This window comes from Leptonotus elevatus, chromosome 7, assembly GCF_054856555.1.
Source record: "Leptonotus elevatus isolate MCC_2025b chromosome 7, RoL_Lele_1.0, whole genome shotgun sequence".
Classification (NCBI taxonomy): domain Eukaryota; kingdom Metazoa; phylum Chordata; class Actinopteri; order Syngnathiformes; family Syngnathidae; genus Leptonotus; species Leptonotus elevatus.
Genome location: NC_141245.1, coordinates 25,822,082 through 25,848,289, shown reverse-complemented (window position 1 = coordinate 25,848,289; position 26,208 = coordinate 25,822,082). Strand labels below are relative to the sequence as shown.

At 44.2% G+C, this 26,208-nt stretch overlaps 1 protein-coding gene across 9 annotated transcripts in view; it reads left to right on the top strand.

Annotated features, from left to right (window-relative positions):
• robo1 (roundabout, axon guidance receptor, homolog 1 (Drosophila)) overlaps positions 1-26,208 on the top strand; it is a 247,561-nt gene that overhangs the window by 96,009 nt on the left and 125,344 nt on the right. For all 9 annotated transcript variants that reach the window (XM_086080348.1, XM_086080351.1, XM_086080347.1 and 6 more), the window contains one exon: positions 6,796-7,122. In XM_086080348.1, coding sequence (XP_085936474.1) covers positions 6,796-7,122 — 327 coding nt within the window. The remainder of the gene's footprint in view (positions 1-6,795; positions 7,123-26,208) is intronic.

Here is a 26,208-nt window from a genome sequence, read left to right as displayed (position 1 = left end):
GTCGGGGTCTGGATGTTTCTTGGGTTGGGGAGGAGTTCTGGTGGGGGGTGTCGGGTCGGTGCTGGATTTCACCTTCCTTGGTTTTCTTTGGTCCTTCCTCAGGTCTCCTGACGGCGGTGTTCGGTTTAGGTGAACGGTATGAGATTTTTTCTAATAGTTTTTTTTGGTGAGCTAACAAATACACGCACGCACGCACGCACATACACATACTCACCCACACACACACACAAAAAAAAAATAAATAAATAAATAAAGAGCAATGATGATGACATTTCCGAATGAACAATACTGAGCTCTTTATTAAAGAAAGAAAGAAAAAAAAAGATATCAATACAGTGCACAATAGAAATAAAGAGGAAAAACAAGAAATAATTCTCAAAGTAAAAAAGCGAAAGTGAAACAAAACGCTTGGAAATAATACACCAAGTTGAAAAATAGTCCATAGCATAGTTAGCCATGCAAAGGCACATGCACGCATGATATGATATGATTCGTGGATGACTCGGTTCCTCTCGATTGTTATAAATAGTAACGGCCACCTTGCACAAAAGCAATAAACCACAAACTCGGGAAACATTCATTAATATTAATACATTTCATTAATCCTCACTGGGAAATTGTTTAGTCTGCCCTGCTGCCAATTGGCCTCTGCCAAGTTTCCTTATTTTCCATCCAAATGGAGTCCTGAAGACTTTGGTTCGAGGGCAAGTCCCTAAAACCTTCTACCTCGGTGTCAATGCACTAAATCCCGACAGTGAAATGCAATATGCAGTTCACTCCATTTCCTAATTTTCTGTCCAAAGTGCGTCTCAAGGCTTTTGGATTAATTTCAAGTCCTTAAAAGATTTCCAGACAGGAAACTCTTCTCTAAACTGATCACGCAGACAGTTCTAAATCACTTTGGTTGTATCTTGTTTATCATTATCCAAGTGTTGCTTAAAATGTCCAAATTGGGCAAAATAACTTGGGGGGGGGTGTTTAGCAAGACGGGTCGGCGTCTGGGTTCGGACCCTGCACAGACAAATCTGCTTAACATCCCGCGGTTAGACTCACCGCCTTCGTTACTGAGAAGAACTGTGGCTTTTCTTAATTAACTCCTTCAAGCCTCCCTTTTCTTTGACTTTTTATGTGTGCACGAGAGAGTAAACAAGAAAAAGGGGAAAAAACTAAAGGGAAGGTTCCGACGAGTTGGAAAGCAGAATCTTTTTGCCCGAGGCCGAGATCGATGGGATCCTTGCAGTAGAAGTTTCCAGCTTCCCTGCGGGGGTCGGCTGGCTGTTGCATTAGCTCATCGCACAAAAAGCAAAGAACCAGCAATGGGAAGGAGTTGGAAGGGAGACAGGAGGGGTGAGGGTGGGGGGGGGGGCGCGAGAAAATCCAAAGGCAGGCATTTGGAAGCGGCCATGGAAGAGAAAAGGATGGGGAAGGAATAACGGCGAGATAACTGGAGGCGAAGCACGTTGGCGATGGCGTGCAGCTTCTGCCTGTTTGCACCTGCACAAGAGAGCAAAAAGGGATACGGCCATCGCCCCCACCCTGTCTTGCCCCCCCCCCCCCCCTTTCATCCCCCCGGTGAGGGGTGTAATGGCGCTGAAGTAACCGAGGTCACTCAACGGGGGCGCCCAGTGAATTCATTGAGGGGCACAAAGCGAGTGCAACAGCATTGTGTAACCGATACCCGACACCCAAACGCGCTCTCTGGAATCCTCACAAACACAATTGCAAGCGTCAGCCGGAATATTTTTAGCACAGCAGCCCTCTTGAAATTGCAACAATTACATTCTTTTTTCGGATCGATTTTGAGACGCTTGCCATTTTTCAAAAAGCTCGCCGCATTTTGCAGGTGCGTTCATCCGTCTGAAACGGCTTAGCTTCATTCGGGTCACGGGGGAGCTGGAGACTCTCCCCGAGGATTTTGGGTTGAGAGGTCTGGCACACCCTGGACTGGCTCTTAGTATTGGTCTTGTGGCTGGTCTTAAAACCACTTTTTTTAAGGGTCTCGGTTTTTGTATCAGAATGGACGGCATCTTAACTCTGTCTTGTCTTGGTCTTGTACAGGACGGACTCGGGATTTTTGATCAAGACCAGGCCAGGTCTACTGTGATCACAAGTGAAACAAATTCCCTTAAATTTGACATTTTTTTTCATTGTACTATTTTAAAAACAGCCGTGCAGAATTTGTTTTTGTTGCTAACATAATAGGAAAAAAAAAGATCTCAGTACGTTCTTGTCTTGGTCTCTGTTGGTGACGACCAAGTTTGACTTCTTGCCAAAAAATGCAAAAGTCTTATAACTCGCATCATTTATAACTTTTTACTGGATCGCTTGTGACGGCAACAGGCTACAAATGGAGCTTAAGGAATCCAGTTGCGCGTCAGACCGCTCTCCCTAGCCACTTCAGCCAGCTCCTCCGACGGGATCCCAAGGCGTTCCCAGGCCAGCCGTGAGACGTAGTCTCTCCAGCGTGTCCTGGGTCGTCCCCGGGGCCTCCTGCCGGTAGGACATGCCCGGAACACCTCCCCAGGGAGGCGCCCAGGAGGCATCCGAACCAGATGCCCCAGCCACCTCAACTGGTTCCTCTCAACGCGGAGGAGTAGCGGCTCGACGCTGAGTCCCTCCCGGATGACCGAGCTTCTCACCCTATCTCGAAGGGAGAGTCCGGCTACCCTGCGGAGGAAACTCATTTCGGCCGCTTGTATCCGGGATCTCGTTCTTTCGGTCACGACCCGCAGCTCGTGACCGTAGGTGAGGACAGGAACGTAGATCGACCGGTAGATCGAGAGCTTTGCCTTTCGGCTCAGCTCCTCCTTCACCACAACGGACCGATACAGCGTCCGCATCACTGCAGACGCTGCACCGATCCGCCTGTCGATCTCCCGCTCGAACCTACCCTCACTCGTGAACAAGACCCCAAGATACTTGAAGTCCTCCACTTGGGGCAGGACCTCATCCCCGACCCGCAGAGGGCGCTCCACCCTTTTCCGACTGACTACGTCTCACGGCTGGCCTGGGAACGCCTTGGGGGATCCCGTCGGAGGAGCTGGCTGAAGTGGCTAGGGAGAGGGACGTCTGGGCTTCCCTGCTAAAGCTGCTGCCCCCGCGACCTGACCCCGGATAAGCGGAATTGAAGACGGAACGGAACCGCTCCAGAGCGTATCGCGACGCCGTTATGAAGCCTCGTAGAGCAGACGCGTTTGTGGTCAAATATTTGCCCTTTTGATGTATTCAAGTCAAGGCACGCGTGTGATGGTTTTGCTTTGGTTGTCTGCATTGTTCCATTCACAATAATAATAATAAAGACAACCCGAAAGTTCCGACACATGACTTGAGAGTTCTATGGGGGTGTTTTTTTGTGTTCCAAGGTTTGCAGTAAGCCTCCCTAAGCACCAACCATTGTGCTCAACAAGGCCCGACTATCTAATCACAGTACAGAAGGTCCTCGTTTTATGGCGGTACCAACATGTGAGGTTTTCGAGGTTGTGACCTTTGAACCATCAACTCGCTTGCACAGGTGACGCTGTGTCTTCCTCTGCTTCTCTTGCCTTGCGGTTTCTAATTCGGGGATTCTTCTGATTTGCATTTTGCATTCGCAATGCCGAGTTTCAACCTCTCCGCTTTCTTGCCCCGCCCCTTTTTCACTGCCTGTCGCTTTTTTCCCGGCTCAATGAACAGGCGAGATGTTTTCAGACGGGTGCTTTTTTTTTATTTGCAGATTGTTATCATCAGACGCTGTGCGCAGTCATCAGACATTGTGAATACTAAGTACAAATTAGCATAACATCATTTCTAAGATAAGGTCGAAATACAGGGAAGCATACAAATGTCTTTTTTATAAACATAAATTAGATTTCCCTCGTTTCCCTTTCCAAGATTCAAGTCTTCAGCTCCATTTCTTCTTTCTGGAGCTTTGGTCTGTTTTTGGACATTGTCTTGGGATTCAGGACTTGTTTCACTGCTTTGTGTCCTGCAGCTCTTGCTACAGCTTTGGTTCATCTTCCCACATGGTCTCGAGATTCAAGACTTGTTTTCTCGCTTTGTGTCCCGAAGCTCTTTCTGGAGCTTTGGTCTGTTTTTGGACATTGTCTTGGGATTCAGGACTTGTTTCACTGCTTTGTGTCCTGCAGCTCTTTCTACAGCTTTGGTTCATCTTCCCACATGGTCCCGAGATTCAAGACTTGTTTTCTCTTGTCCCGAAGCTCTTTCTGGAGCAGTGGTCTGTCTCGGACTTTGTCTTGCGATTCGGGAGATCCGCTCACTGAATGTTAGCTTATTTTTACCCCATAGTCCTTTTGAGTCAGTCCACTGCCCGGTAGCGATATTAATAGCTACTGTCTGCCCTACTGACATTTTTTTTCCAAAGCTGCAGCCATGCTTCAGGAAGAGTTGATCGAAAACACATGGCGGTGCGTTTGCGCTGGTGCATGAAAGGCAACTCCCAGCTGCCAGAGAGAGAAAAAAACATTTAATAGCATTTGATGATAGCTCTGATAATAATTATACCGACTATCATGCCTCTTAAGTATTGCGGCGGTGCATTAACGACAATGTGTGGCACCGGGCGCCACCGCCGCGCTTCCTTGTGTCGAAGTGATTCATCTTGCTGCGGCGGTGTCCCTAATTATGCTGACGACTTGGAAATGTGTGGCGACCACACGAGAAAGATGCCTTCCTCAGCAGCAGTCGTTAATGTTGGGGGGGGGGGGGGCACAGGGCAAACAGGATGGGAGAAGCTGGTGGTATGGCAGTGTCACAACATGCCGGCGAAAATGAACGGCAAGCCTCCAATTAGACCGGACTCTTTTTTTAATTGGCGCTGAATGTGTTCCAAAGGCCAGCGCTGGCAGATATGGCGACTTGAAAGGTGGGCGGGGCTGGAATCGGGGGGGGGGGGGGGCTTCTTTTGGCTGCTACTCTGAGTGGAAACACCCACCAGGAAGCTAATTAGCATCTGAAGCAGGTTGGCTCGCCGCAGCCGAGTCGTCGGCGAGTCATTTGACCCGAGATAACGCGGAGGTGTTAAGAGGCCCCTTCGGTGTTGGTTTCGGTTCACCGCTCCTTTTTTTGTCGCCAAGCAACACACGCGCGCATCCTTGTCTTATCTTCTATCACTTCATTTCCTTTTGCTTTCAAGGTGCGCCGCTAGCCGCCTTTTGCCCTCCGCTGCACCGTTTCATCTGCGAGGCGCATGACCGGTTAATCAAACGGACTGTTTCAGTCGTTAAAGGTCACGCGTATTCAAACTAATGTTAAGGTAACTTTTTATGAAGGATCACCAAAACTCTAAAGCTCACAAGATGTGTTCATCCTGGTGAAATCTACAGTTGGAAAAAGTGGTTGTTTAACCCCCCCCCAAAAAAATATCTGAATAGTGCCTTTGTTTTTTATTTATTTATTTATTTATTAAATTTAGCCCCTGATTTACCTAGCAATGTGAAATTTGGTATCAATGTCTTATCATGACCCACAAAAAAAGTCTCAAGAAGCCATGGCCAAAAATACAATAAAGGAAGTCCTCCATCTTTCAGGGTTGTTATGACCAATTCCTGGAAGTCATCGCGACTGACCATGAAACACGGATATCTGAAAGCTCAGATCAACAAGGCCAGACCTTTGAATGCCGCTCACCGACTGTTATCAAGGTTTCAGTTTCCAAACGTGTCATCGATTAATCATTACATTCAGGAATATCACCAGCCAATGTTTTAGTATAGCGCATGAATCATCTGACCGAGTTGAGAATGTTGAGTCACGGGTGGTTAACTCATTCACTCGCAGCCATTTTCACAGAGCGCAACCCTCTTCACTTCCGGCTGTTTTACTGGATTTTGACTGATTTTGCAAGGCCCCAAAAAAAAGATTAGAGTCTCTTCTATCATCAGGAAAAAATATTATATTTAGCAAGTTTCATCATTATTCCCAAATCTGTTTCGAACTGTGGGTAAATGAGCTTTTTTTCAACATGGCCCTGATTGACCTCTTTTGCTCTGCTGCCACCTGCTGGCCGTTTTTGTAATAACTATAATTTCTTCAACCGTTGTCTGCAGTTGAGAGGCTGTATCAAAGCATTCTGTATGTTCTAGCAGAAAAAAACGTATAAATACGTCTTTGGGGCACTTGAAACATTTAAAATTGAACGTATTTATACGTTTTAGGGACCAAATGAGTTAAGGATCAACACATTTCCATTGTTTTCTGATGCCACCATTTGTGACCTAAAAAGACACCGGGTTGTTAGTTTTAACGATATTCTTACGGCGATGTGCTAGCACAAACTTGTACGCAAGTCGTAATTTCGTAAAGTCACAATTCCGCTCAATATTTGTGTGAAAACAACTCCAACCAGACTATTGCCAAATAAACCAATGAAAAACGCAGAACTACTGAGTTCAAACGAGGGACGCACGATAATGCTATTTTCAACCGATACAGATAAACCAATAATTTAGAAAGTGCTGATGCCGATAGCCGATAATTGTTTGCAAAATGAACTTGATTACAAATTTAATTTGGAGTCTACAAGTCTAACATGTACAAATGCATTGAAACACTGTGTAAAGCTCCATAAAGCTGAATTTTATTGATAGCTCTGCTTCAAATCTGTAAGATGTCAAATTGGCCGATAATTGCCGATAATTATCGGCACACCGATGTTTTCGTGCATCCCTCGTTCAAACTGAGCAGGCATCGTGGGTGTTTCAAGAAGACCACAAAAAGTGTAAATAGGTGAACTTGTTAATTACGGAATGATTTAGCAAGCGTAATTAACGCAAAATGTTTTCCGCGTTGTTGTTGCAGGATCCCGTCTTCGCCAGGAGGACACGCCGCCCCGGATCGTGGAGCACCCGTCCGACCTGATCGTCTCCAAAGGCGAGCCGGCCACCCTCAACTGTAAGGCGGAGGGTCGGCCCTCGCCCACCGTGGAGTGGTACAAGGATGGCGAGCGGGTGGAGACGGACCGGGACGACCCGCGCTCGCACCGCATGCTGCTGCCCAGCGGCTCGCTCTTCTTCCTGCGCATCGTGCACGGCCGGCGGAGCAAACCCGACGAGGGCTCCTACGTCTGCGTTGCCCGCAACTACCTGGGGGAGGCGGTGAGCCACAACGCCTCGCTGGAAGTCGCCAGTAAGTGCAGCGTGGCTTCTTATCTCCTCCTTCGGGGGTTTCTGCTGGAAGTTCTGAATAGACGGCTCCGCCCCCCCCCCCCCCCCCGATGTTCCCTGGCATCAATGTGCTCATTGAGTTGGATAATCTCTGAGGAGATGGGCAGGATGTGTTTGGCCCAGTGCTCTCCGTAGGCCTGCGGAGTCTTGGGAGTGGGGGGGGGGGGGGTGTTGGGGTTGGGGGGGGGGGCTGTGCGAGCCTGATCATTCCAGGGTGAGCGCTTCTCTAAAGGGCCCTTAGTAGGTGGTCAGGAGCCACAATGGGAACAAAGGCCTTTCTGTTTTGGCGGAACTTCTGCTCTTTGTCATTGAGATGCATATGAAGTTTTAAATCTCGTCTTTAACCCTTAAGAAGTCCTTTAAACTCAAATGGCAACTTTTTTTTTTCCAGTCAGTCTTTTAATACGGCTTCAGTCTTAAATTTGCATATCAAATAATAGTTATATTTTGGCCCGGAAGCGGCCGTGAATCTACCAATTATTGGTACTGTTAAATAATCGTTTAGCAGAAAATCAATTCACCATTTATTGATCATAATGCAGGGTGAGGGTTTGAGAGGGGACCCCGAAGCAGGTAAAGGTGACATTTTGCTGCGTGCTTTGAATGGCAAAAAAGTTGTGCCATCTGGTAGACTAATATAAAAACAAATCTCATCTTTGCAATCAAGCATCGTTTTGATATCGCTCAATATAAAATCAACATTTTGAAAGGGTTTTCAGTGTAACGTTTTTTAAGGAATGGCTTTTTTTTTATTGCATAGCTTTTGCCTGAGAACAAAAAATGTCCATTTTAAATCAACACTGTAACATCGAGCAAACTCTGCCAAAATGGAATTTCACAAAAGTTACGTTTGGAACTTCTCGTGTCATTCCAATTATTGGTCTGTTTATGATAAACATATTTTTATTTCCATCCTATTGTCTTATCGAGTGATATTACGTGGTCATAAGTTCTTGTGATTCTGTTAAGACTTGGAGGTCATCTCTTGAGTTTCTCGATACCCGCCGCTCTCTCGACAGCCCGAGTAGAACTACGGCTCGGATATCAAGCATTCCTCTGGTATGGCCCGAGGCCCGTCAACCAGCCCGGTGCTTGTAATGTAATCAAGATGAGGAAAGGCGAGAATCACGTGTGAGGTCGGACCTGATCCGTTTGTGAGGTGTTCCTGCATGTTTCTTTTTTAGGATTAGCGGTGCCGCCGGTGTCGCTCAGGCTCGACTGGCTTTGACTCGTTGGACGTAAATGTAGCAACATGAGACGCAACTGACAAAAGATTGGATGACCAAAAAGTCCCGGTTTAGGGAAAAAAGAAACTTATTTGGTAACTTTGGCATGAGTAGAAATTGGAAGTCAGTTGAAGCGCAAACTCATCAGTTCTTTTGTGCGGTTGTAGTTGCAAGTCATGAATTAGAAATTTGACAAAAATTAAGACTCTGAGTTGTTTGAGTACATTGAAATTTGATAAGCATGTCCTCCACGGGTAGACTTGCATAAAAAGTCTCGCTTTGAAGCGGCCACTTTTTGGTAGTTTTGCAAAAAAAATAAAAAAAATTTTTTTTTTTATATCAAACTTCTTCCCCCTCCTTTTTTGTGTGTGGCCATTTTGCTTTGAAAAAGAGTGAGTTGAGTCAGTTGACCTATTTTCATATTTTCACAGATGTTTTTGTACGATTGCTTTCCAATTTTACTGGACACGTGGGTAATAAGGGCTGTGCAATTAATCAAAATTCAATTACAATTCCTTAGCAAAGTATATTAAAATACACATCAAATCATTTTCTTTGTCAAATGAATTGTCATAATTCAAGAATAATAAAAAAAAAAACAGTCTGTAAGGAAAGCTCAAAATTACCAAAGATTTTTTTTTTCTTTTTTTTCTAAGAGCTCAGTATTGTTCATTCGGAAATGTCATCATCATTGCTCTTTTATTTATTTATTTATTTATTTTTTTATTTTTTTGTGTGTGTGTGTGTTGGTGAGTATGTGTATGTGCGTGCGTGCAAAATTACCAAAGATATTGTCCAAGATAAACTTGTTTTGTCATTTCTCGCCACAGCTTGCGAGCATAAAAACATTTCCAAAAAAGATTCTCTGATTGGGAGCCACAAAAGGTGCAGTTCAGATCACAAAGAAATTGAACAAACAAACCAAAAAAATCACAGTTCCAACTTTTGCTTGTTTCCAGGCAGATAAATACGAGCTTGGCACAGCCGTCGGCCGTGTTTTAATTTCCATGTTGACGTCATGAGCGGGATACTCCTGCTTTCTCAGCAACTTCCAATTTCTGCTCGCAAAATTTTTAATATGTAGAAGCACCTGTAGACATCAATCACGCCAGATGATGCCGAAATGGGCGCAAGGCGCCATTTCTGTAGGTCAAGCTAAGAATATTTTCCTCCGTCCACCGGCCGATGATAAACGCACAAGTGCTCATGTCAGGGATGGATTTTGTCACGTAGATGGAAAAAAAAGAAAGAAAAACAAGCCACTTGGCAGGCCGCGCGAGCGCGCGAGCGCCGCTGGCAGGCGCTCAACTGCGGGCTACTTCATTCTGCGCCGGGTTCAAACAGACCTCGTAATGACAAGCCGCCGCGACGTTGCTGAGCTTCTCAGCGCTCGGTGAAGCTCATGCTTAACTGCACATAATTATGTAGTCGCAGCAGTCGAGATGGATGGCCCCGCTGCACGGCCGGGACCCGGGCCCAGCAACGCGCACGCTCCTTCACGAGGCCTCGTTTATATCTTCTGCCAGTTGATAAATGCAGAACGGTTTTGGGAGTCTAATCTGACCTTGCAAAAAAAGAAAAAAACGAATATTCATCTCCAAGGAAACTGTTCCGTTCCGTTCCGTCTTCAATTCCGCTTATCCGGGGTCGGGTCGCGGGGGCAGCAGCTTTAGCAGGGAAGCCCAGACTTCCCTCTCCCCAGCCACTTCAGCCAGCTCCGCCGACGGGATCCCAAGGCGTTCCCAGGCCAGCCGTGAGACGCAGTCTCTCCAGAGTGTGTCCTGGGTCGTCCCCGGGGCCTCCCGCCGGTAGGACATGCCCGGAACACGCGCCCAGGAGGCATCCGAACCAGATGCCCCAGCCACCTCAACTGGTTCCTCTCAACAACTCCAAGGAAACTGTTGAGGAGTAAGTCATGATCATAATAACGGTGTTTATCGACCTTTTCGCCGTGACATCACACGCACTTGGGTATGCGGGCGGAGGTGGTAAAACTAGGTGGAGCAATTGACAGTGAATTAAATAGACAGACGCTATTAGCAGTCGGGAAAGACGCTCGGTGAAATACCAGCTTTATCGGCCTTCAGATTGGTCAAAAAGGTTTGGCAAATATTTTCAAAATGCCACCGATAATCAGCCCGGCCGACAATCGGTCTATCCCGTAATTAGAGGTGCAACCTTGTCAGTGTGTTAGCGCAGTTGAACAGCCTCCGATCATTGCTTTTGCGTGTTTTCAAAGCAGTTCTTTCCACCTGCTCCCACTTTTTGAGTTCTATCTCCGTAACCCTTTGAACAAAAAAGTGTTAAAGGGAACGAAACAGCCTTGTGACAAAACCAAGTAGTTAAAAAAAAGTTTCCCTTTAGTCACGACTGCCGCTGGGTACACCAACCAGCCTCATCAATGCTCATAGAAAGTCACATGGCGTCCCACCCACTTACTGCCCGGCTTTATTTCACATCACACGGAATGAGTTTCGTTTGAACCAGCGTCTCGTCTCTGCGAGCGCTCGCTCTGCGCTTTAGCCCGCGATATCAGGAGCCACATCGATCCTGCTGCTACTGCGCTGCCAAACTTCCCTCCGCTTGCCAGCCGCGTCTGAAAACTGGCAAATTGGTTTCTTCCAGCTTTGTGGCTAAACTGTCGCCGCGGTTACTCATGCAGATTTTGTGGGCTGACTTCAAATTGTTAGCTACCCCAAATAACGGCCTTCCTGTTGGGCTAACGGTCGAGTCGGTGTGACTTCTTGCACTGGGAGAATCTCAGAAAATCTGCTGGACTTTGCTGAGCTTCTAGAAGGGCGGCACCGGCAGGAGTTGGCGGTGTGAATGTTAGCTCAACTTCTCACGGGGCTGGGGTTGAGGGTCACGTCGATGCAATATGGAAATACTCCACCTATTCTCTCGACTTAACATCGATCTGGATCGGATCGGCAGACGTAAAATCTGAAGCGGGCTCTTCGTCGTTGTCGGCCCATCGTTGCCCACCTTTTGGCAAGTGTTTTATGATGCAGAGCCTCGAAGAAATACACGTTTTACGTCTACTGATCCGGGTCAGTACAGATGGTGCTTCTCAGCCCGTGTATTTTTTTTTCGAGGCTTTTGCATCATAAAGCACTAACTGAAAATGCAAAAGCAGTCGCCGAAAGGTCGGCGTCCATCAATTAATGGGTTGACGGGAGGACGGAAGTGCCCGCCTCTGTGCCGATGGATCAATGATGTCATCGATCAGATCCATTAAATAAATCATCAATAAATAAGTAAATATTTATACATATTGGTCCATCTTCTGATCGGAACGATATCAGTTATTGTTTGTTATACTCACTGATCAGTTAAATCCTGATTGTCTTAAAGCAGCGGTGGGCAAACTTGGTCGGTCCTCGAGAGCCAGAATCCTGCAGGTTTTGGATGTTTCCCTTCTCCAACACAGCTGTTATATGATCAGCTCATCAGCAAGCTCTGCATAATAAGTAAGACGAGGTAATGAGCTGCTCCGCTTGTGCCGTCTCGTGGCGCAAATGCTCAGGATTTGCTGCCGGCTCGACGTCCATTCACTAAATCCCCCAAGCTGCGGCGCTGTTGACTTTTAGCACCGTGAACACTTGAAGTGATTGTGAATGAGGTTTACTTGTTGCATAAAAGTCAATTGTGCTGATGTCAAAGACTTTATCAGCCCAGTGACCTTTTGCCGAACCGCCCTCCTTGCACGTTGGAGCTGGAGGTCGGGGTTGTTTAGGCTCGGAGAGGGGGGGGGGGGGGGGGTCACTCTTGACACATTCCTGGGCCGCCGTATGCACGTACGGGTTATCTGCACAATTGTTTGGCATGCGCGAGTCTTAAGACGGCGTGACCACCTCCCGCTGTTGTGCGCTCCGACGTCCTCTGTCTCTTTCGGAACACCATCTTTTGGCTGGTGTCCTTAAGAAACGGCTTCATGACAACCTCAAAATGCTTATCAAACTTTCCTTCCATGTGTGCTAGTGTAGCAAAAATAAATAAATAATAATAATAATTTTTCCATCTCACATCAGTCTCGTATGACTGCTTTCGATTGGGGGTCATTTGCGCACATTCCCAATTAGGAGTTTGTCTGAAAATTGTCTTGGGTCCTTCACGTTCAGAATTTTTCAAACCGGGCTGCATAATAAGTTTTGGGCAGTTACAGTCACACATTTTCAGCAAGTTACAAAAATGTGCCTTTTGGCCCCCAAAATGACAATTCCGGTGGGCCGTCATCAAAGGCCGCATTTTAAAGTCTTCACAATTTATTCCAACCAATCCTTTTTCGTATTCCTGGTTCCAATTTGTGCTCATGTGGTGGAATTCCTTTGGAGGTACGAACCTGGAGATTTGGCAAAAAAAAAAGACCACTTTTATCAATATGGCCAACAGCTCCTTGAGACTTTTTCATACTTCCAATTATGGTCGGCAACCCTGACAAATGCCGGAAAATATTTCTTTAAGCATTACATGAGTGTGATAGCAAGTCTATTTTGGGGGCTCTCGTACGGTACCCCATATTTACGCTGAGGCCTTGATCCCAATTGTGGAGATTTTGTCTATTCTGTTTTCTTCCTTAAATGATTCATCGCTCGTCAGCCACGTTTGTCTCTTCCTTGTGGTTATTGTCGCCGCCCAGTTTGACGCGGAGTGTCAAAATGAAGTGAGTCAGAGGCCTGCAAATGAAACAAGTATCAGGACAGACGGACGCCAGCGAAGCAGAGAGGAAGGGAAAAGGGGGGCTGCCTTGCTGGCTGGCGAACGTTCGCGCTGGCTTGCTGCCCGACACGTTGCAGGCTCTGTGGCGGTTATTTGTCTCGGGTTGCTTCGCAGCAAATTGGTGCGAACGCCGTAGTCGGGGTCTGCTTCATTTGAGCCGTGGGCTCCCCACAAGCATACGCGCCGCAGGCTGTGCTGTCGGAATGTAAAAAACATTGGTGTGTGTGTGCGTGTGTGTGTGTGTGTGTGTGTGTGTGTGTGTGTGTGTGTGTGTGTGTGTGTGTGTGTGTGTGTGTGTGTGTGTGTGTGTGTGTGTGTGTGTGTGTGTGTGTGTGTGTGTGTGTGTGTGTGTGTGTGTGTGGCTGTCAAAAGTCTCCGAACGAGTCACCCGAGTACGTATTGGCATTAAGTGTTGATCTTTTCCCGCAGCCTTGCTACGGGGTTTGCTGCAGTCTGTATTTGCTGTTAGCCTTGAATTGGCGAGTAAATGGAGAAGCAGCTAACGACGTCTCCCGCGGCGTGTACGTGCGGGCAAACGCATTTCGATGCGGTCCAGGGCTGCTGTTGACTCTTGCATATTTAGCGAGCACTCGGGGCTGTTTGCTCGGATCAATGCGTTTCATGTATTGCAATTAAAGACGCAAGCGTCTTATTTTCGCGGCGCTCGCTCAATATCTAAATGTCACAGGGTGAGAATTACCTCCATGCGCTTTTTAATCGTGCCGCCTTAATTGGCCTGTTGACGTTTGAGCGTATTGACCCCGACTTGCGCCGACGCGGAGTTGATCCGAAAGACTCGAGCAGTGACGGCAGCCCGGAGGCGGGTCAGCACGAGAGAGAGATTGTTTCGGACGTGTAAAAAATCTGTCAGATGTCATCCCGATTTATGGATTTGGGGTGAATTTGATGACATGACTTCAACTCACACGTTGCCGCGTTTTTCCTCACAATACGCGTGGACGCCAAGAAACAGCAGCACGACAAAGTGTCTCGGGGGAAACAAACACAAAAATATTTGATGAGTTACATAAGAATGACATTTTTCACACATACTCACCCACACACACACACAAAAAAAATAATAATAAAAAAAATAAATAAATAATTAATTAAAAAAAAATAAAGAGCAATGATGATGACATTTCCGAATGAACAATACTGAGCTCTTTATTAAGAAAAAAAAAAAAAAAAAAAAAAAAAAGAATGACATTTTTCATATGCCTCTTTGTGTTTGGGGAATGTGTGCACTAGTTACTGGGGGGAAAAAAATTATCTATTCTTTACCTAGCTTGCCATACTCTAAATTGTTGAGATTTACAGCTGAGGAACATAATTCCCGTTTTTAGCGTGGAAAGTTCAAGGTACTCCCTGGAATCCAATTGTTTAGTCGTATCTTGTGCCATCAAAGACAGAACTGATACTGAACTATTTCTAACAATAGGCCTATGCGGTTGATATACAAGTTGTAGCCCCTTTCGCAACAAATTGGCTGGCATTTATTCGTCATTGCTTGTGTTCGTCGTATGTGTTAGCGCAACCGTTGCAGCTTTGTCATTTGAGATATGACAAATGTGGCAACGTGAAAGTTAGGACCAACAATAAGGCATCGGCAATGACTCTTGGGTGTTGATCTTGATATTGTGGCTTTTTTGCTATCTGCTTCTGTCATGACGCTAGCGGCTAGCGTCATGACAGAAGCTAGCGGCTAGCGTCATGACAGAAGCTAGCCGCTAGCGTCATGACAGAAGCTAGCCGCTAGCGTCATGACAGAAGCTAGCGGCTAGCGTCATGACAGAAGCTAGCGGCTAGCGTCATGACAGAAGCTAGCGGCTAGCGTCATGACAGAAGCTAGCGGCTAGCGTCATGACAGAAGCTAGCGGCTAGCGTCATGACAGAAGCTAGCGGCTAGCGTCATGACAGAAGCTAGCGGCTAGCGTCATGACAGAAGCTAGCCGCTAGCGTCATGACAGAAGCTAGCGGCTAGCGTCATGACAGAAGCTAGCGGCTAGCGTCATGACAGAAGCTAGCGGCTAGCCCCTGACATCCGAACCATTTTAGCAGATTTTTTGCTGATGCTGGATTGGGGGTTGAAGTCAGATTCGGAACTCTTTATTTATCCCACAAGGGGTGATTCATTTGTTGCTGCCCAGTGTGCATTCATACTTGCAATTTGTCCATGAATGAATAATATTGCATATATCAAAGAAACACACTGAAGCACGGGACAGAGGGAGAAAGTCTGGGCTTAATGAGCCTACAATTTGTAAGGCAAGATATGATAAGATAAAAGCAAATGAAGTCAGAACTAGAACAAGAAAAAGCTGGCATCGTTGGCCTGTGTGAAAGGGGCTAGCGTGTCCGTCTACGCATTGTTAGCCTTCCCAGAGTGCCATCAATCTCAAACCCGTGTGCTCCACCCAAGTCTTGACAGCCTACTTGGCCAAGAAAGATGGCGGAGAAAAAAAAAACGTAGCCAACCCCCTTGCTTCAAGCCGACTTCCTGCTCGTATCGTCCCGTGGGATATGGACTATCGAGAAGAAGACAAACGAATGGGGGGGGGGGCACCTTGTCGTGGCACCAACATCTGCTTTTGTCGGTGCCCCTCCGGATCCTGGCGGTTTAGCGTGATCGATGTCGCTGGCATGCACAATGAAAGAAAGACGAGTGAATCAGAGGCTTTTCCTTTTCGGTCCCGTATGCGACCATGTGGGAAGCGGCTTTTGCAGACTTATAGACTGTCTGAATGACTGAAAGTCTGCTGTGACGACGCCCCCCCGCAGTCCCCCGCAGTCCCCCGCAGTCCCCAATGGAAGCTTTTGCATCACACGCGTCTCTTAAGAAGTCAAACTGCAACTTGGTTTTCAGCAGAAGTGTCTGAGAGTCTTTTTCTTTTCTTTCTTCTCTTTTTTTTTTTTACTGCATTGCCACAGCAACTGCTTATTCTTCTCCCCTGTAATCCTCGCCTCTGGCATGGCAGTTATGGTGGAAGGTTGCTCCCAGGATAGCAAAATATGATATTAACTTCATGAAGTGCCGGTTCGAGAGCAGATAAGATAACGGATGAGAGCTCTTGAGAGCAAGCAGGGTCTCGTACAAGGACTTTTGATACGGCAGCATCCTCACTTCACCTCTTAAAATCCCCCCCCCCCCCCCCCCCCCCCCAAGTGGGCATGACTCACTCAAGCGTGCCTGTTGTATTCTCGTGACCGTGGGCCGTGTCTGACGAACGTGTGTCCCTTGCGCTAATCTTCGCTGCTGACCTGCTTATTACTCTTGTAAGGTTTTATCTGTGAGCCTCTTCTGCGGCCCGAGACTCGTCTTTTCCGCCGCACTCTTGATGCCCGGGTCATATGACCGGGGCGGACACGCTCGGCTTATTAAACCTGGGCTAAGCCTGCCAAGCCCCCAACCTTCTATCATGCTCCTTGATCCGAGACGGCGGACTTTGCGGAGGATTAGAGGGTTTGTAGACTTTGGAACTTGCAGGATTTTCAGAAAAGACTTTTGACAAACCTCGTCTTTGCAGAGACGCTACCGATTCGCCGCATCCCGAGAGATTAGCAGCAACCCTCAAAACTTTCAGCAGACGTCCAGTTGTGAAGTCGACGTAGCTTACAAAACAAATGGCCGCACATAATAGCTTCTTTTAACACGGCCTGGAATTCGATGCTGCTTTGTGTAAAGTGCTTAACTACACTTTTGGCTTTCTGTAAGATTTTCGAGTGTGTCTGTGGGAATTTTCACTTTTGTGAGGTTAGTAATCACAGGTGTTGGACCAGGGGGCCTGGCTTGTAGTCTCTGTTTGAAAGAGATGAGGTCAAAGCTGCTTAAGTGCTTCCCAAACTCATCCAAAGTAACATCAAGTAGGACTAGACAAAGTGCAATGTCTGCAGAAATTGCACGGGAATGCTGAAAAAGCTGAATGCTATTAGCTGAATGCTAAGATTTGAATGCATGTGTTTAAATAATTTCAATGAAATTATAATCAATTTCCTGATATGATAGTCAGTTGGTATCGAACCGTCAAATGTACTAAAATATGGTCGAAGCGGGGGGTTTGAATCCAGATGGTGGCAGGCAATTGCTCTAAGCACTGAGCTAAGTTGACTTGCTCAAAATCATGGCTTATAGCGTATTAATTTCGAAAAGTGTCATCGGATGCTGAAAGAGTTGATATTTAATGTAAAATTCAGCGAATACGGTAAGTAATGTGGAATCCGATGATATATATATATATATATATATATATATATATATTTATATATATATATTTATATATATATATATTTATATATATATATATTTATATATATATATATATTTATATATATATATTTATATATATATATATTTATATATATATATATTTATATATATATATATATTTATATATATATATATATATATATATATATTGATATATATATATATATATATATATTTATATATATATATATCAATATATATCAATATATATATATCAATATATATCAATATATATATATAAATATATATCAATATATATATATTTATATATATATTTATATATTTATATATATATATATATATTTATATATATATATATATATTGATATATATTTATATATATATATTGATATATATTTATATATATATTGATATATATTGATATATATATATATATATATTGATATATATTGATATATATTGATATATTGATATATATATATATGTATTTATATATTTATATATATATATATATATTTATATATTTATATATATATATATATTTATATATTTATATATATATATATATTTATATATTTATATATTTATATATTTATATATATATATATATTGATATATATATTTATTTATATATATATATATTTATATATATATATATTTATATATATATATATATATATTTATATATGTACAAGAAGTGAGAATTTTTTAAGCAAGTTGAAATTTGAACGGTGTAAATCGGAAGTATTATCTGGGATTTATTGCATGGCAAAAAAGTGAGCGGAATAATAAGTGCCTGAAATAATAAAGGTTAGAAACAACATATTTCAGCATTCTGTTCAGCATTTCCACACATATGAGATTTAAGTTGAAGGGAGTGTGTACAGAGTCCAGTCGTCCTGGGAAGCGTCAATGGGCTCATAATGCATATCTTCTGTCTTGCGGTATCCGACTTGATCTGGCGCATCCTCCCTTTTTACAGCATGCCGTCTTGTCTCCTTGGGCTGATCTGTGTCCAGATTTGTAGCTCTTGGTGTTAACGTGACCACTCTGCAAGTTGTCTGCCCAAACACTGATCTCAGCAAGAAATGAGTAGGCTGCCATGGACTTATTCCAACATCCATCTCCTGGTCCTATTGATCACGTTTGTACATAACCGAGTATGTAAACGTACACAAACAATATCGTTTGAGCCGTCAGGAGAACGGCTGGAAAGACCAGATCCACTCCCACCTCCTCCTTTTTTGTGTGTTTGACCTTTTCTGAACAGGGTGTGGCGCCGACACAATGGGTCCACCTCGGTGTAACCGTATAGCGCCGAGGGGTCTGCTAAAGAGACAGACGGGGGGGGGGGGGGACGTCATGTGTAAAGGGAGATGAGCAGAGAGGGTCCTTTTCAGAATGGAGACGCTGACAAGTGTCGCTGTGTTCGGAAGAGCTGACATCGGAGTTGGCGAGGCCCAGCATTGTATGACCATGTAGCTGCTGTTTGGCCTGGGGGGGCTGTGGTGGGAGTAGGAGGAGTAGTGGTGGCGGTGGGGGGTACGTGGGGAGGGGGTGCGTTACGTCCATTCTCAATTCCAGACATCTTTCACTCTCTCGATCCACCTTTTTGCTCGTGTCAGGTTTTCATCTGTCAACGCTGCCTCAGCTCCATTTAGTCGATTGGCTCTCGTCTGACGGACGGTGCCGAAAGTCCGCAGACGATCGGGTGTGCTCTCCTTAAATTAGCTGATAAAACTGCCTGTAATAGGATACACACTCCGTGAGGTGGCTTGTCTGCCAATGATGATGTCCTAAAATCCACGTTCACCCCCACGGTGGTCGCTACATTTTTGATTCCCGTTTGTTAGTTAGCCAAGGTTTCAAGGGGGGGTTTCAAGTTCAGGTAGAAAACTTGGGTTCGGTTTAACAGTAGGGATACAGATTCAAATTATAGTTTGAAGCTTTAGTATGAGGCTGCCGTCTAGTTATTTTGTTACTTTATAGATGATGATTGTTGGAATTGTATTTAAAAAAATGTTGGTGTTCCTATTTAATTGTCCGGGTTTACGTTACCTTATTTAAAGTTACCCAAAAATCATTTCCTGCCTGTTCGTTTTTTTTCAAAATAGAACCAAATGAAAGACTCACGACAGCTTTTAACATTTTGTATTGTGTCTTCCGAAGTTCAGCAAGAATACAATTTAGGACAATTCAAGAAGTTCAGGTGCGCATCCAAATTAGAATATTTCGACCTTGGCCGAGGTCTCAACTCGACGTCCTCGGTGGGCCTCACATCAATTATCATGCATCGCAGGTAGACGATCTCTGGAAGGTCCGGTCCGGGTTCTCCCCTGTCAATGGGATTTAGCCGAGAGTGCCGACTCTGCAGGCAGAGCCATAAGTTAATTTGGCCTCCTGTTTGGAGCCATAATAGCTTATTGATTGCCTGACAGAGATGCAAGAAGCAACGTGCGAGGGCACCGCGAGCGGAGGGAATAAGTTAATCATCGCTCAGCATGTTGCCAGGCCTTAATCACATCACCAGAGTTTCGCCTCCGCTGCCCATGTAAATGACTCCCCCCCCCTTTCTGCGGGACCGAGGCGGCGCCTCGCCCACGGGCACCGAGATGCTGGGTTAATTTTAGCCACGCAGAGCTGACCTCCATCCGCCACAATGGCGCAGTTCAGGTTGTCTGTAAAACATCAGCTCGGCCCTCCATTATTTACGCCGCGGGTTCCCTGACAGCTGCTTGGACTGTCGCGCAGATGTGCAAGAAACTGTGGGGACATTAAGCGTTGACATCACGAGTGCATCGTCACCGGAGTGATACCCCCGTTTATAGCGTGGGGTACATCTCGGATCCACGCAGTTTTGAGACGCAGTGTCGACATGACCGACCTGGAGGGGGGCGAGGCATAAGGTGAGTGTCGCAGTGCGCGTTGTGGCCGGCAGTAGCGCATGGGAAAGGTTTAGCGTTAGTATATTGTAAAGGCAACCCCAAAAGGGGTTGTATAAACTGCCGATTTCTGCAAGAGAATAGGAGGTGCCATGATAAACAAGTAGGTACCTTCCACAAAAGATCGGCAGGGCTGCTGGGCCATGGTAGGCGAACCTTGAGAGAGAGAGAGAGAGAGAGAGAGAGAGAGAGAGATTTTTGATTTTGAAAAAATACATTTATTTGCCGCTCTTATTTACATTCTTTTCCGCTCTTATTTACATTCTTTTCCTAACATACAGCTCGGCAAGATCACTTAAATAAATAGATAAAAAAATACAAAAGAGAGAGAGAGAGAGAGATTTTTGATTTTGAAAAAATACATTTATTTGCCGCTCTTATTTACATTCTTTTCCTAACATACAGCTCGGCAAGATCACTTAAATAAATAGATAAAAAAATACAAAAGAGAGAGAGAGAGAGAGAAAGAGAGAGAGAGAGAGAGATTTTTGATTTTGAAAAAATACATTTATTTGCCGCTCTTATTTACATTCTTTTCCTAACATACAGCTCGGCAAGATCACTTAAATAAATAGATAAAAAAATACAAAAGAGAGAGAGAGAGAAAGAGAGAGAGAGAGAGAGATTTTTGATTTTGAAAAAATACATTTATTTGCCGCTCTTATTTACATTATTTTCCTAACATACAGCTCGGCAAGATCACTTAAATAAATAGATAAAAAAATACAAAAGAGAGAGAGAGAGAGAGAGAGAGAGAGAGAGAGAGAGAGAATAAAGAATGCCCCCACATTTTTTTTGCAGCTTGGAGCAGAGCCGCCATTAGCATTAGCATTAGCACGGCGCTCTAATCAGCACTTTGTTCAAGCCTCCGCTGTGAGAGTTTTGGCTTCTGGCTGAAGCGGCGGTTTGATAAGTCCATCTGCACTCAAATCCCCAGCTATGAGGAAGTATGCAGTGGAGGAACATCTGGAAAGTCTTTTCCAGATGTCTAAACCTCGTCAGGTCTCATCACTGCGCCGCCACTCGAGATAGTGCAACACTTAGATTAGCCTCTCTGACAAAACTCAACGTGATTTATAGTAATTGCACGTCAGACGTAGACCAGTATGCAAAAGAAGAGGTATGACGCCCGGTCTGAGATTCTTTTGGTTGGGAAGAGAAGGGGGGGACAGGTGGCGGTTTGTTTTCCGCAGACTGCTGGAAACTCTCACGTATTTCGCCATCTGAGAGTTTTGCTCATGGCCGAGACTTGTTGGAACCACGTTTTCCTTTAGGTTGGGTTCAGTTCCGACCAAAGCTGCTTTTGGGTCTTTAATGAATCGTATTTTTGATGGAATGTCAATTATTTGCTGTCAAATCAAGGCACTGCCGTGTCTTTGACTCCACACTTAGATTGGGTTTGGTTTCCCCAGCAAAAGGTCACCATCACATATTGGTTTGTAATCATGGAAATAATCAGCAACAGAAGTGCGAGTTGAACAAAAACGAAATTCTGCTGGTGACTATGGTTTGGACAAAGCAACGTTACAGACTGCGTGAGCGAAAACCCACCAAGAAAATACTCATTAAAAGTGAGTTGTCGAAAGTGCATGTGAACTTGTGAACTTCTGGGCCAAAGTTCCATAAGGTTCGGGTTTGGGCGATAGCAGTCGCGGCGACATGTCATATTTGAGATTGGACTTTCCATCCTGGCAACGCGGAACATGAAAAGGAGCCAAAGAATGATGTGACTTTATGTACCCAAGAATGGACCAAGTCGCCAACCAGGACCACAAATCCGCTCTTGTCTTCATACTGAACTGCAGCGGTGGTCCCCCAAATTGTCTCTGGGTTTTTTTTTTACATGAAAATTGGCTGAAAAGCCTTTTGACAATAAGCAACGGCCCTCGGCAGAGAGTCTGCCAAGGCGCAACAATCCTGATTTGCTTCGGTGTCAAAATTAGCATTCGTCACTGAGAAAAGGAGGAAACTATAGAAAGATGCTAAAAGATTCTGCAATGTCGGAGTTCGGAAATCCAGGACTTTTCCTTGGCACGTTCCCGCATTGCTCCATGCAAATGTCAATGAAAATCTGCCATACAAATCTGAAAAAAGCAGGCTTGACGCACTCGACATGCCCGACGTGGGCTTCGGCCCGTTTCTCTGCGCTCGTAGAACATTCTCCATCCTTTTGTCCGTCCAGCGCTTTCGAAATATTATGTCAATGTTTGCAGGTCGATTTTCTGTTCCGACAGTAAAAAGAAAGACTTTTACGAGCTGTGTTTTCCTGTTGGGCGAGTGTGTTTGTTTAACCCATTTTTCCGGATGATTCCAATGACGGATTGCGTCCCGGACGAAAGGTCTCGCAAAGCCTTTGCATTGCTTTTTTTTTCCTTAAACAAACTGCATATCAGTCAAAGAAAGAAAAGAAAACAAGGGTGTGTTTGTTTACCTTGTAGGTTTCACTCGGCCTCCACTGAAGCCTTTCCAATTCAAAGCAGTCGCCGCGAGAACAAATGGGCCAAAAACAGCGCAGACGTGGCCTGCCAGTAAAAAAGTGCAAAAACGTGTACGCCGGAAGAGTCCGCGGGTCTTTTTTGGCTTTTCCGCATGTTGTGTTTGTCCGGGCAGCGCGGCAGCCATGGCCGCTTTTGTAAACCGAGAAGGAGTTGCCCCCCCCCTGCCACAAAATCAAGCAGAGGCTGCTGTTTGCTCTGAGCAAACACACTCTGTGCAAAATGGCGGAGGAGGCCAGTGCGGCCACAAAAGGCGTCTTTTTGTACCTTTTGTCTGTTGAGTTGCTCTTGAACTTTTCATAAAACCTCCAAATTTGCCCGTAAGTTGTCCAATTAGGGATTCAACAGGGTTAGGGTTAATCGTCACAGGGTGATTGAAGATCACGCCGAAATTGTGTTGTCACATGACCAAAATTGCGATTTTTTTTGAATACTATACCTGAACTAGACAAAGTGCAATTTCTGTAGCAATTGCGTGGGAATGCATGTGCTTAAATCGTTTCAGTGAAATTAGAATCCACTTCCTGATTATGACAGTCAGTTGGTACTGAATCGAATGTACTGAAATGTGGTCCAAGCGGGGCTTGAACCCCGGTACTCTGTGGTGTAAGGCAGTCGCTCGAACCACTGCGCTAACTTGAAATCAGGGCTAATACCGTATTTATTTTTGAAAAGTGTCATCTGTTTGTCGCATTGAAAATGAATCGGGAAAAGTTGATATTTAACGTTAAATTGTGCAAATACTGTAAGTAATGTGGAATCAGATGATGAATAGCAGGAGAGGCGAGATTTTTGGAAGCAGGTTTGAACGGTGCTAATCGATAGTATTAAAAAAAAAAAAAAGTGAGCGGAATAATAAATGCCTAATATAATAAAAGATAGAAACAACATATGTGGGAATGCTGAATAGCAATAGCAAAAAAGTATCTTTATACTGAAGCCGTACCATGGTAGACATTTTTAAGCAGGAGATTCAGAAATGAGGAAACAAAAGATTATTTTGCAACTGCTGAAATAATGTTACCTTGTTTGAAATATAAAAATGGCTTCACGGAAGACGGATTTGCACGGATGTGTGAAAAGCAGCAGCGTTTTCTCCTCCGATTTTCCTCCGACTTATGCACAGTTCATCATTGCCTGAGTAGAAAAGGAGAAAATGCACTCAGCGGAGTTATTGAGTCATTTGTGCGAAGTTTCCCGAAGTGTAGTGTAATAATCGGTAGATGAATTGTCCTGCCAGACTGCAAGTTGAGATCATTTGTTAGTTTAATGCCCAGTTTTACTGGAGTTTCGCCGATATGTTGTTTAGACACCAAATTAACATATTCTTAATATTATTCCTTCTTTTTCCATGAATTATTGCAGATCAATCTCTATGCGAGCGCACTTTGCATCTTATTTGGAGAACTCTACAGCATCTCAGTCATTTTATTTTGACGGCAGTAGGATACTTTTCTCATTCCGGTTCATTTGCAACCTTCTATACTTTATGTCGTTTTATGACTTTGTTTTTCTATCATGGCAATTTTTGTTAATGGCAAAGTATTTTCACAACTCTGTGACTTCCTATTTCTGGGGCTGAATGTTTTTCATTAAGAGCTCTCCAATTGGTTTTGTAGTTTTAAAAAAATTGAGCTGTCATGCGAGGTGCGGGGGAAAAAATCAGAGAAGTCTTTTTAGACAAAAATACAAAGTAACAACAGAAGAGCAGGGCTGAATTCAGACGGCCTCGAAGAAAACACTTGACGACGAAACCTCGTGTCACTGAGCAACTCCTGCTACGCTCAATTCTATATGACAGAACAAAGGCCTATATGATAGTGACAAATACAGGACTGAGCAACTGCATAGCAACTGACAACATCATCATCACATGAGACAAATAACAATACAATGAGCCCATAACCCAACCAAAACAAATAGTCACATTTGACCCAACCCAAAATGCAGTCACAACAGGAGCAACCTTTGTTGATAATCATTTTTTAATAAAACAAAAACAAAAAATTATTATTATTTTTTTTATTGTAATATTGATACTCCCTGACATTCTGACCTTTAAAATAATATAGTTTTGTCTTGAATAAAAATTCAAACTTTTACCTTTAATAAAATGGGACTTGATTGTCTTGTTATGGTGTTTCTCTTAAAAAATAAATCTTCTTGTAATGCCGTGTGTTATTTTAATCCTGAAAAAAAAAACATGAACAAACCTCCACTTAATTTGCATATTGGCATTTGAAGCAACAAATTGTTTTGTTTTTTTGCCAGGAAAGAAGTGAGCAGCGTCCCGTAACAGATTGCGTTCGATCTCAGAGGCTCCATTTTATTGATTGATGTCAGCAGAAGTGAAACGCGAAGGATTGTTTGAAGCTGCACCTGATCAAACCCCCCCCCCCACCCCCCATGAGGTCACCTTGATTGGGATGCGCCTTTTGTTGCACACAGACATTAATGGTCGCCTTTCAGGATGAAAACGCCATCTGTATCCACTCGCCAATCTTGCGTTGGGACGCCACCGCGCATGAATCAAGACGACGGGCCGTGTCGTTGCCGTCTAATCATCTGTTAAAGTACTTCCATAATGGCCATGAAGGCCCTTTCAAGTTGATGATTACGCTTACCTTCAGCTCATTGGGCGCACATATTTCATCGTTAGGCGTGTTGACTGCAGCGACATTACTGGAACGCTCATCTTCTTCTTAGTTTGCTTTCTTTGGTAAACGCCAAAAAGGTCATGGGTCAGTCAGTGTGACTCGCTGCATCCATAAACATTCAACTATGGGTGTCAAAATGAGTGTGTTCATTTGGAGTTGATTTGAAGTTCCTTTAACGCCACTATTATTCTTTTAACGCACGATTAATGACCGCCCCTTACTTGGAAAGCCTGCACTGGTGGAATTCCAGTCGCAACGCAGCAAACACGTCCACATTAAAATTTTGCAGTAATCATTGAATTGAATAATAATGCATATGTTTGTGGAGACTGATGTCCAGTTGGATTTTACAATTTTAAAAATGTGCAGAATTTCACAAGTTACTTCATGTTAAAGATTGAATAAGTCTAAATAAAAAAAAAAAAATGCACATAACTGTCAACAACGCAATTATGCCATCTAGTGGCAGAAAAACACAAATCAGTATCACTTTTTTTTCCTTTTTTTTACAGTACAGTGCATCTTTTTTCATTTGAACTAAATTTTATTATTATGAAATATTGTAGATTTTATTGTACATTCAGAACAGATCAATGCAATTCATCATGAGTTATCGTGTGACATTATACAAAACAATAAATGAACAAATTACAATATAGTTGATAATATTGGAATAGTTTCATAAAGCATGTTACAATTTTCAAATGTTTGTGAATTTGACATCAAAAATTTGCAAAATTAAAATGTAATGGTTATATGTGAAAGACGGTGAAAGGGTATA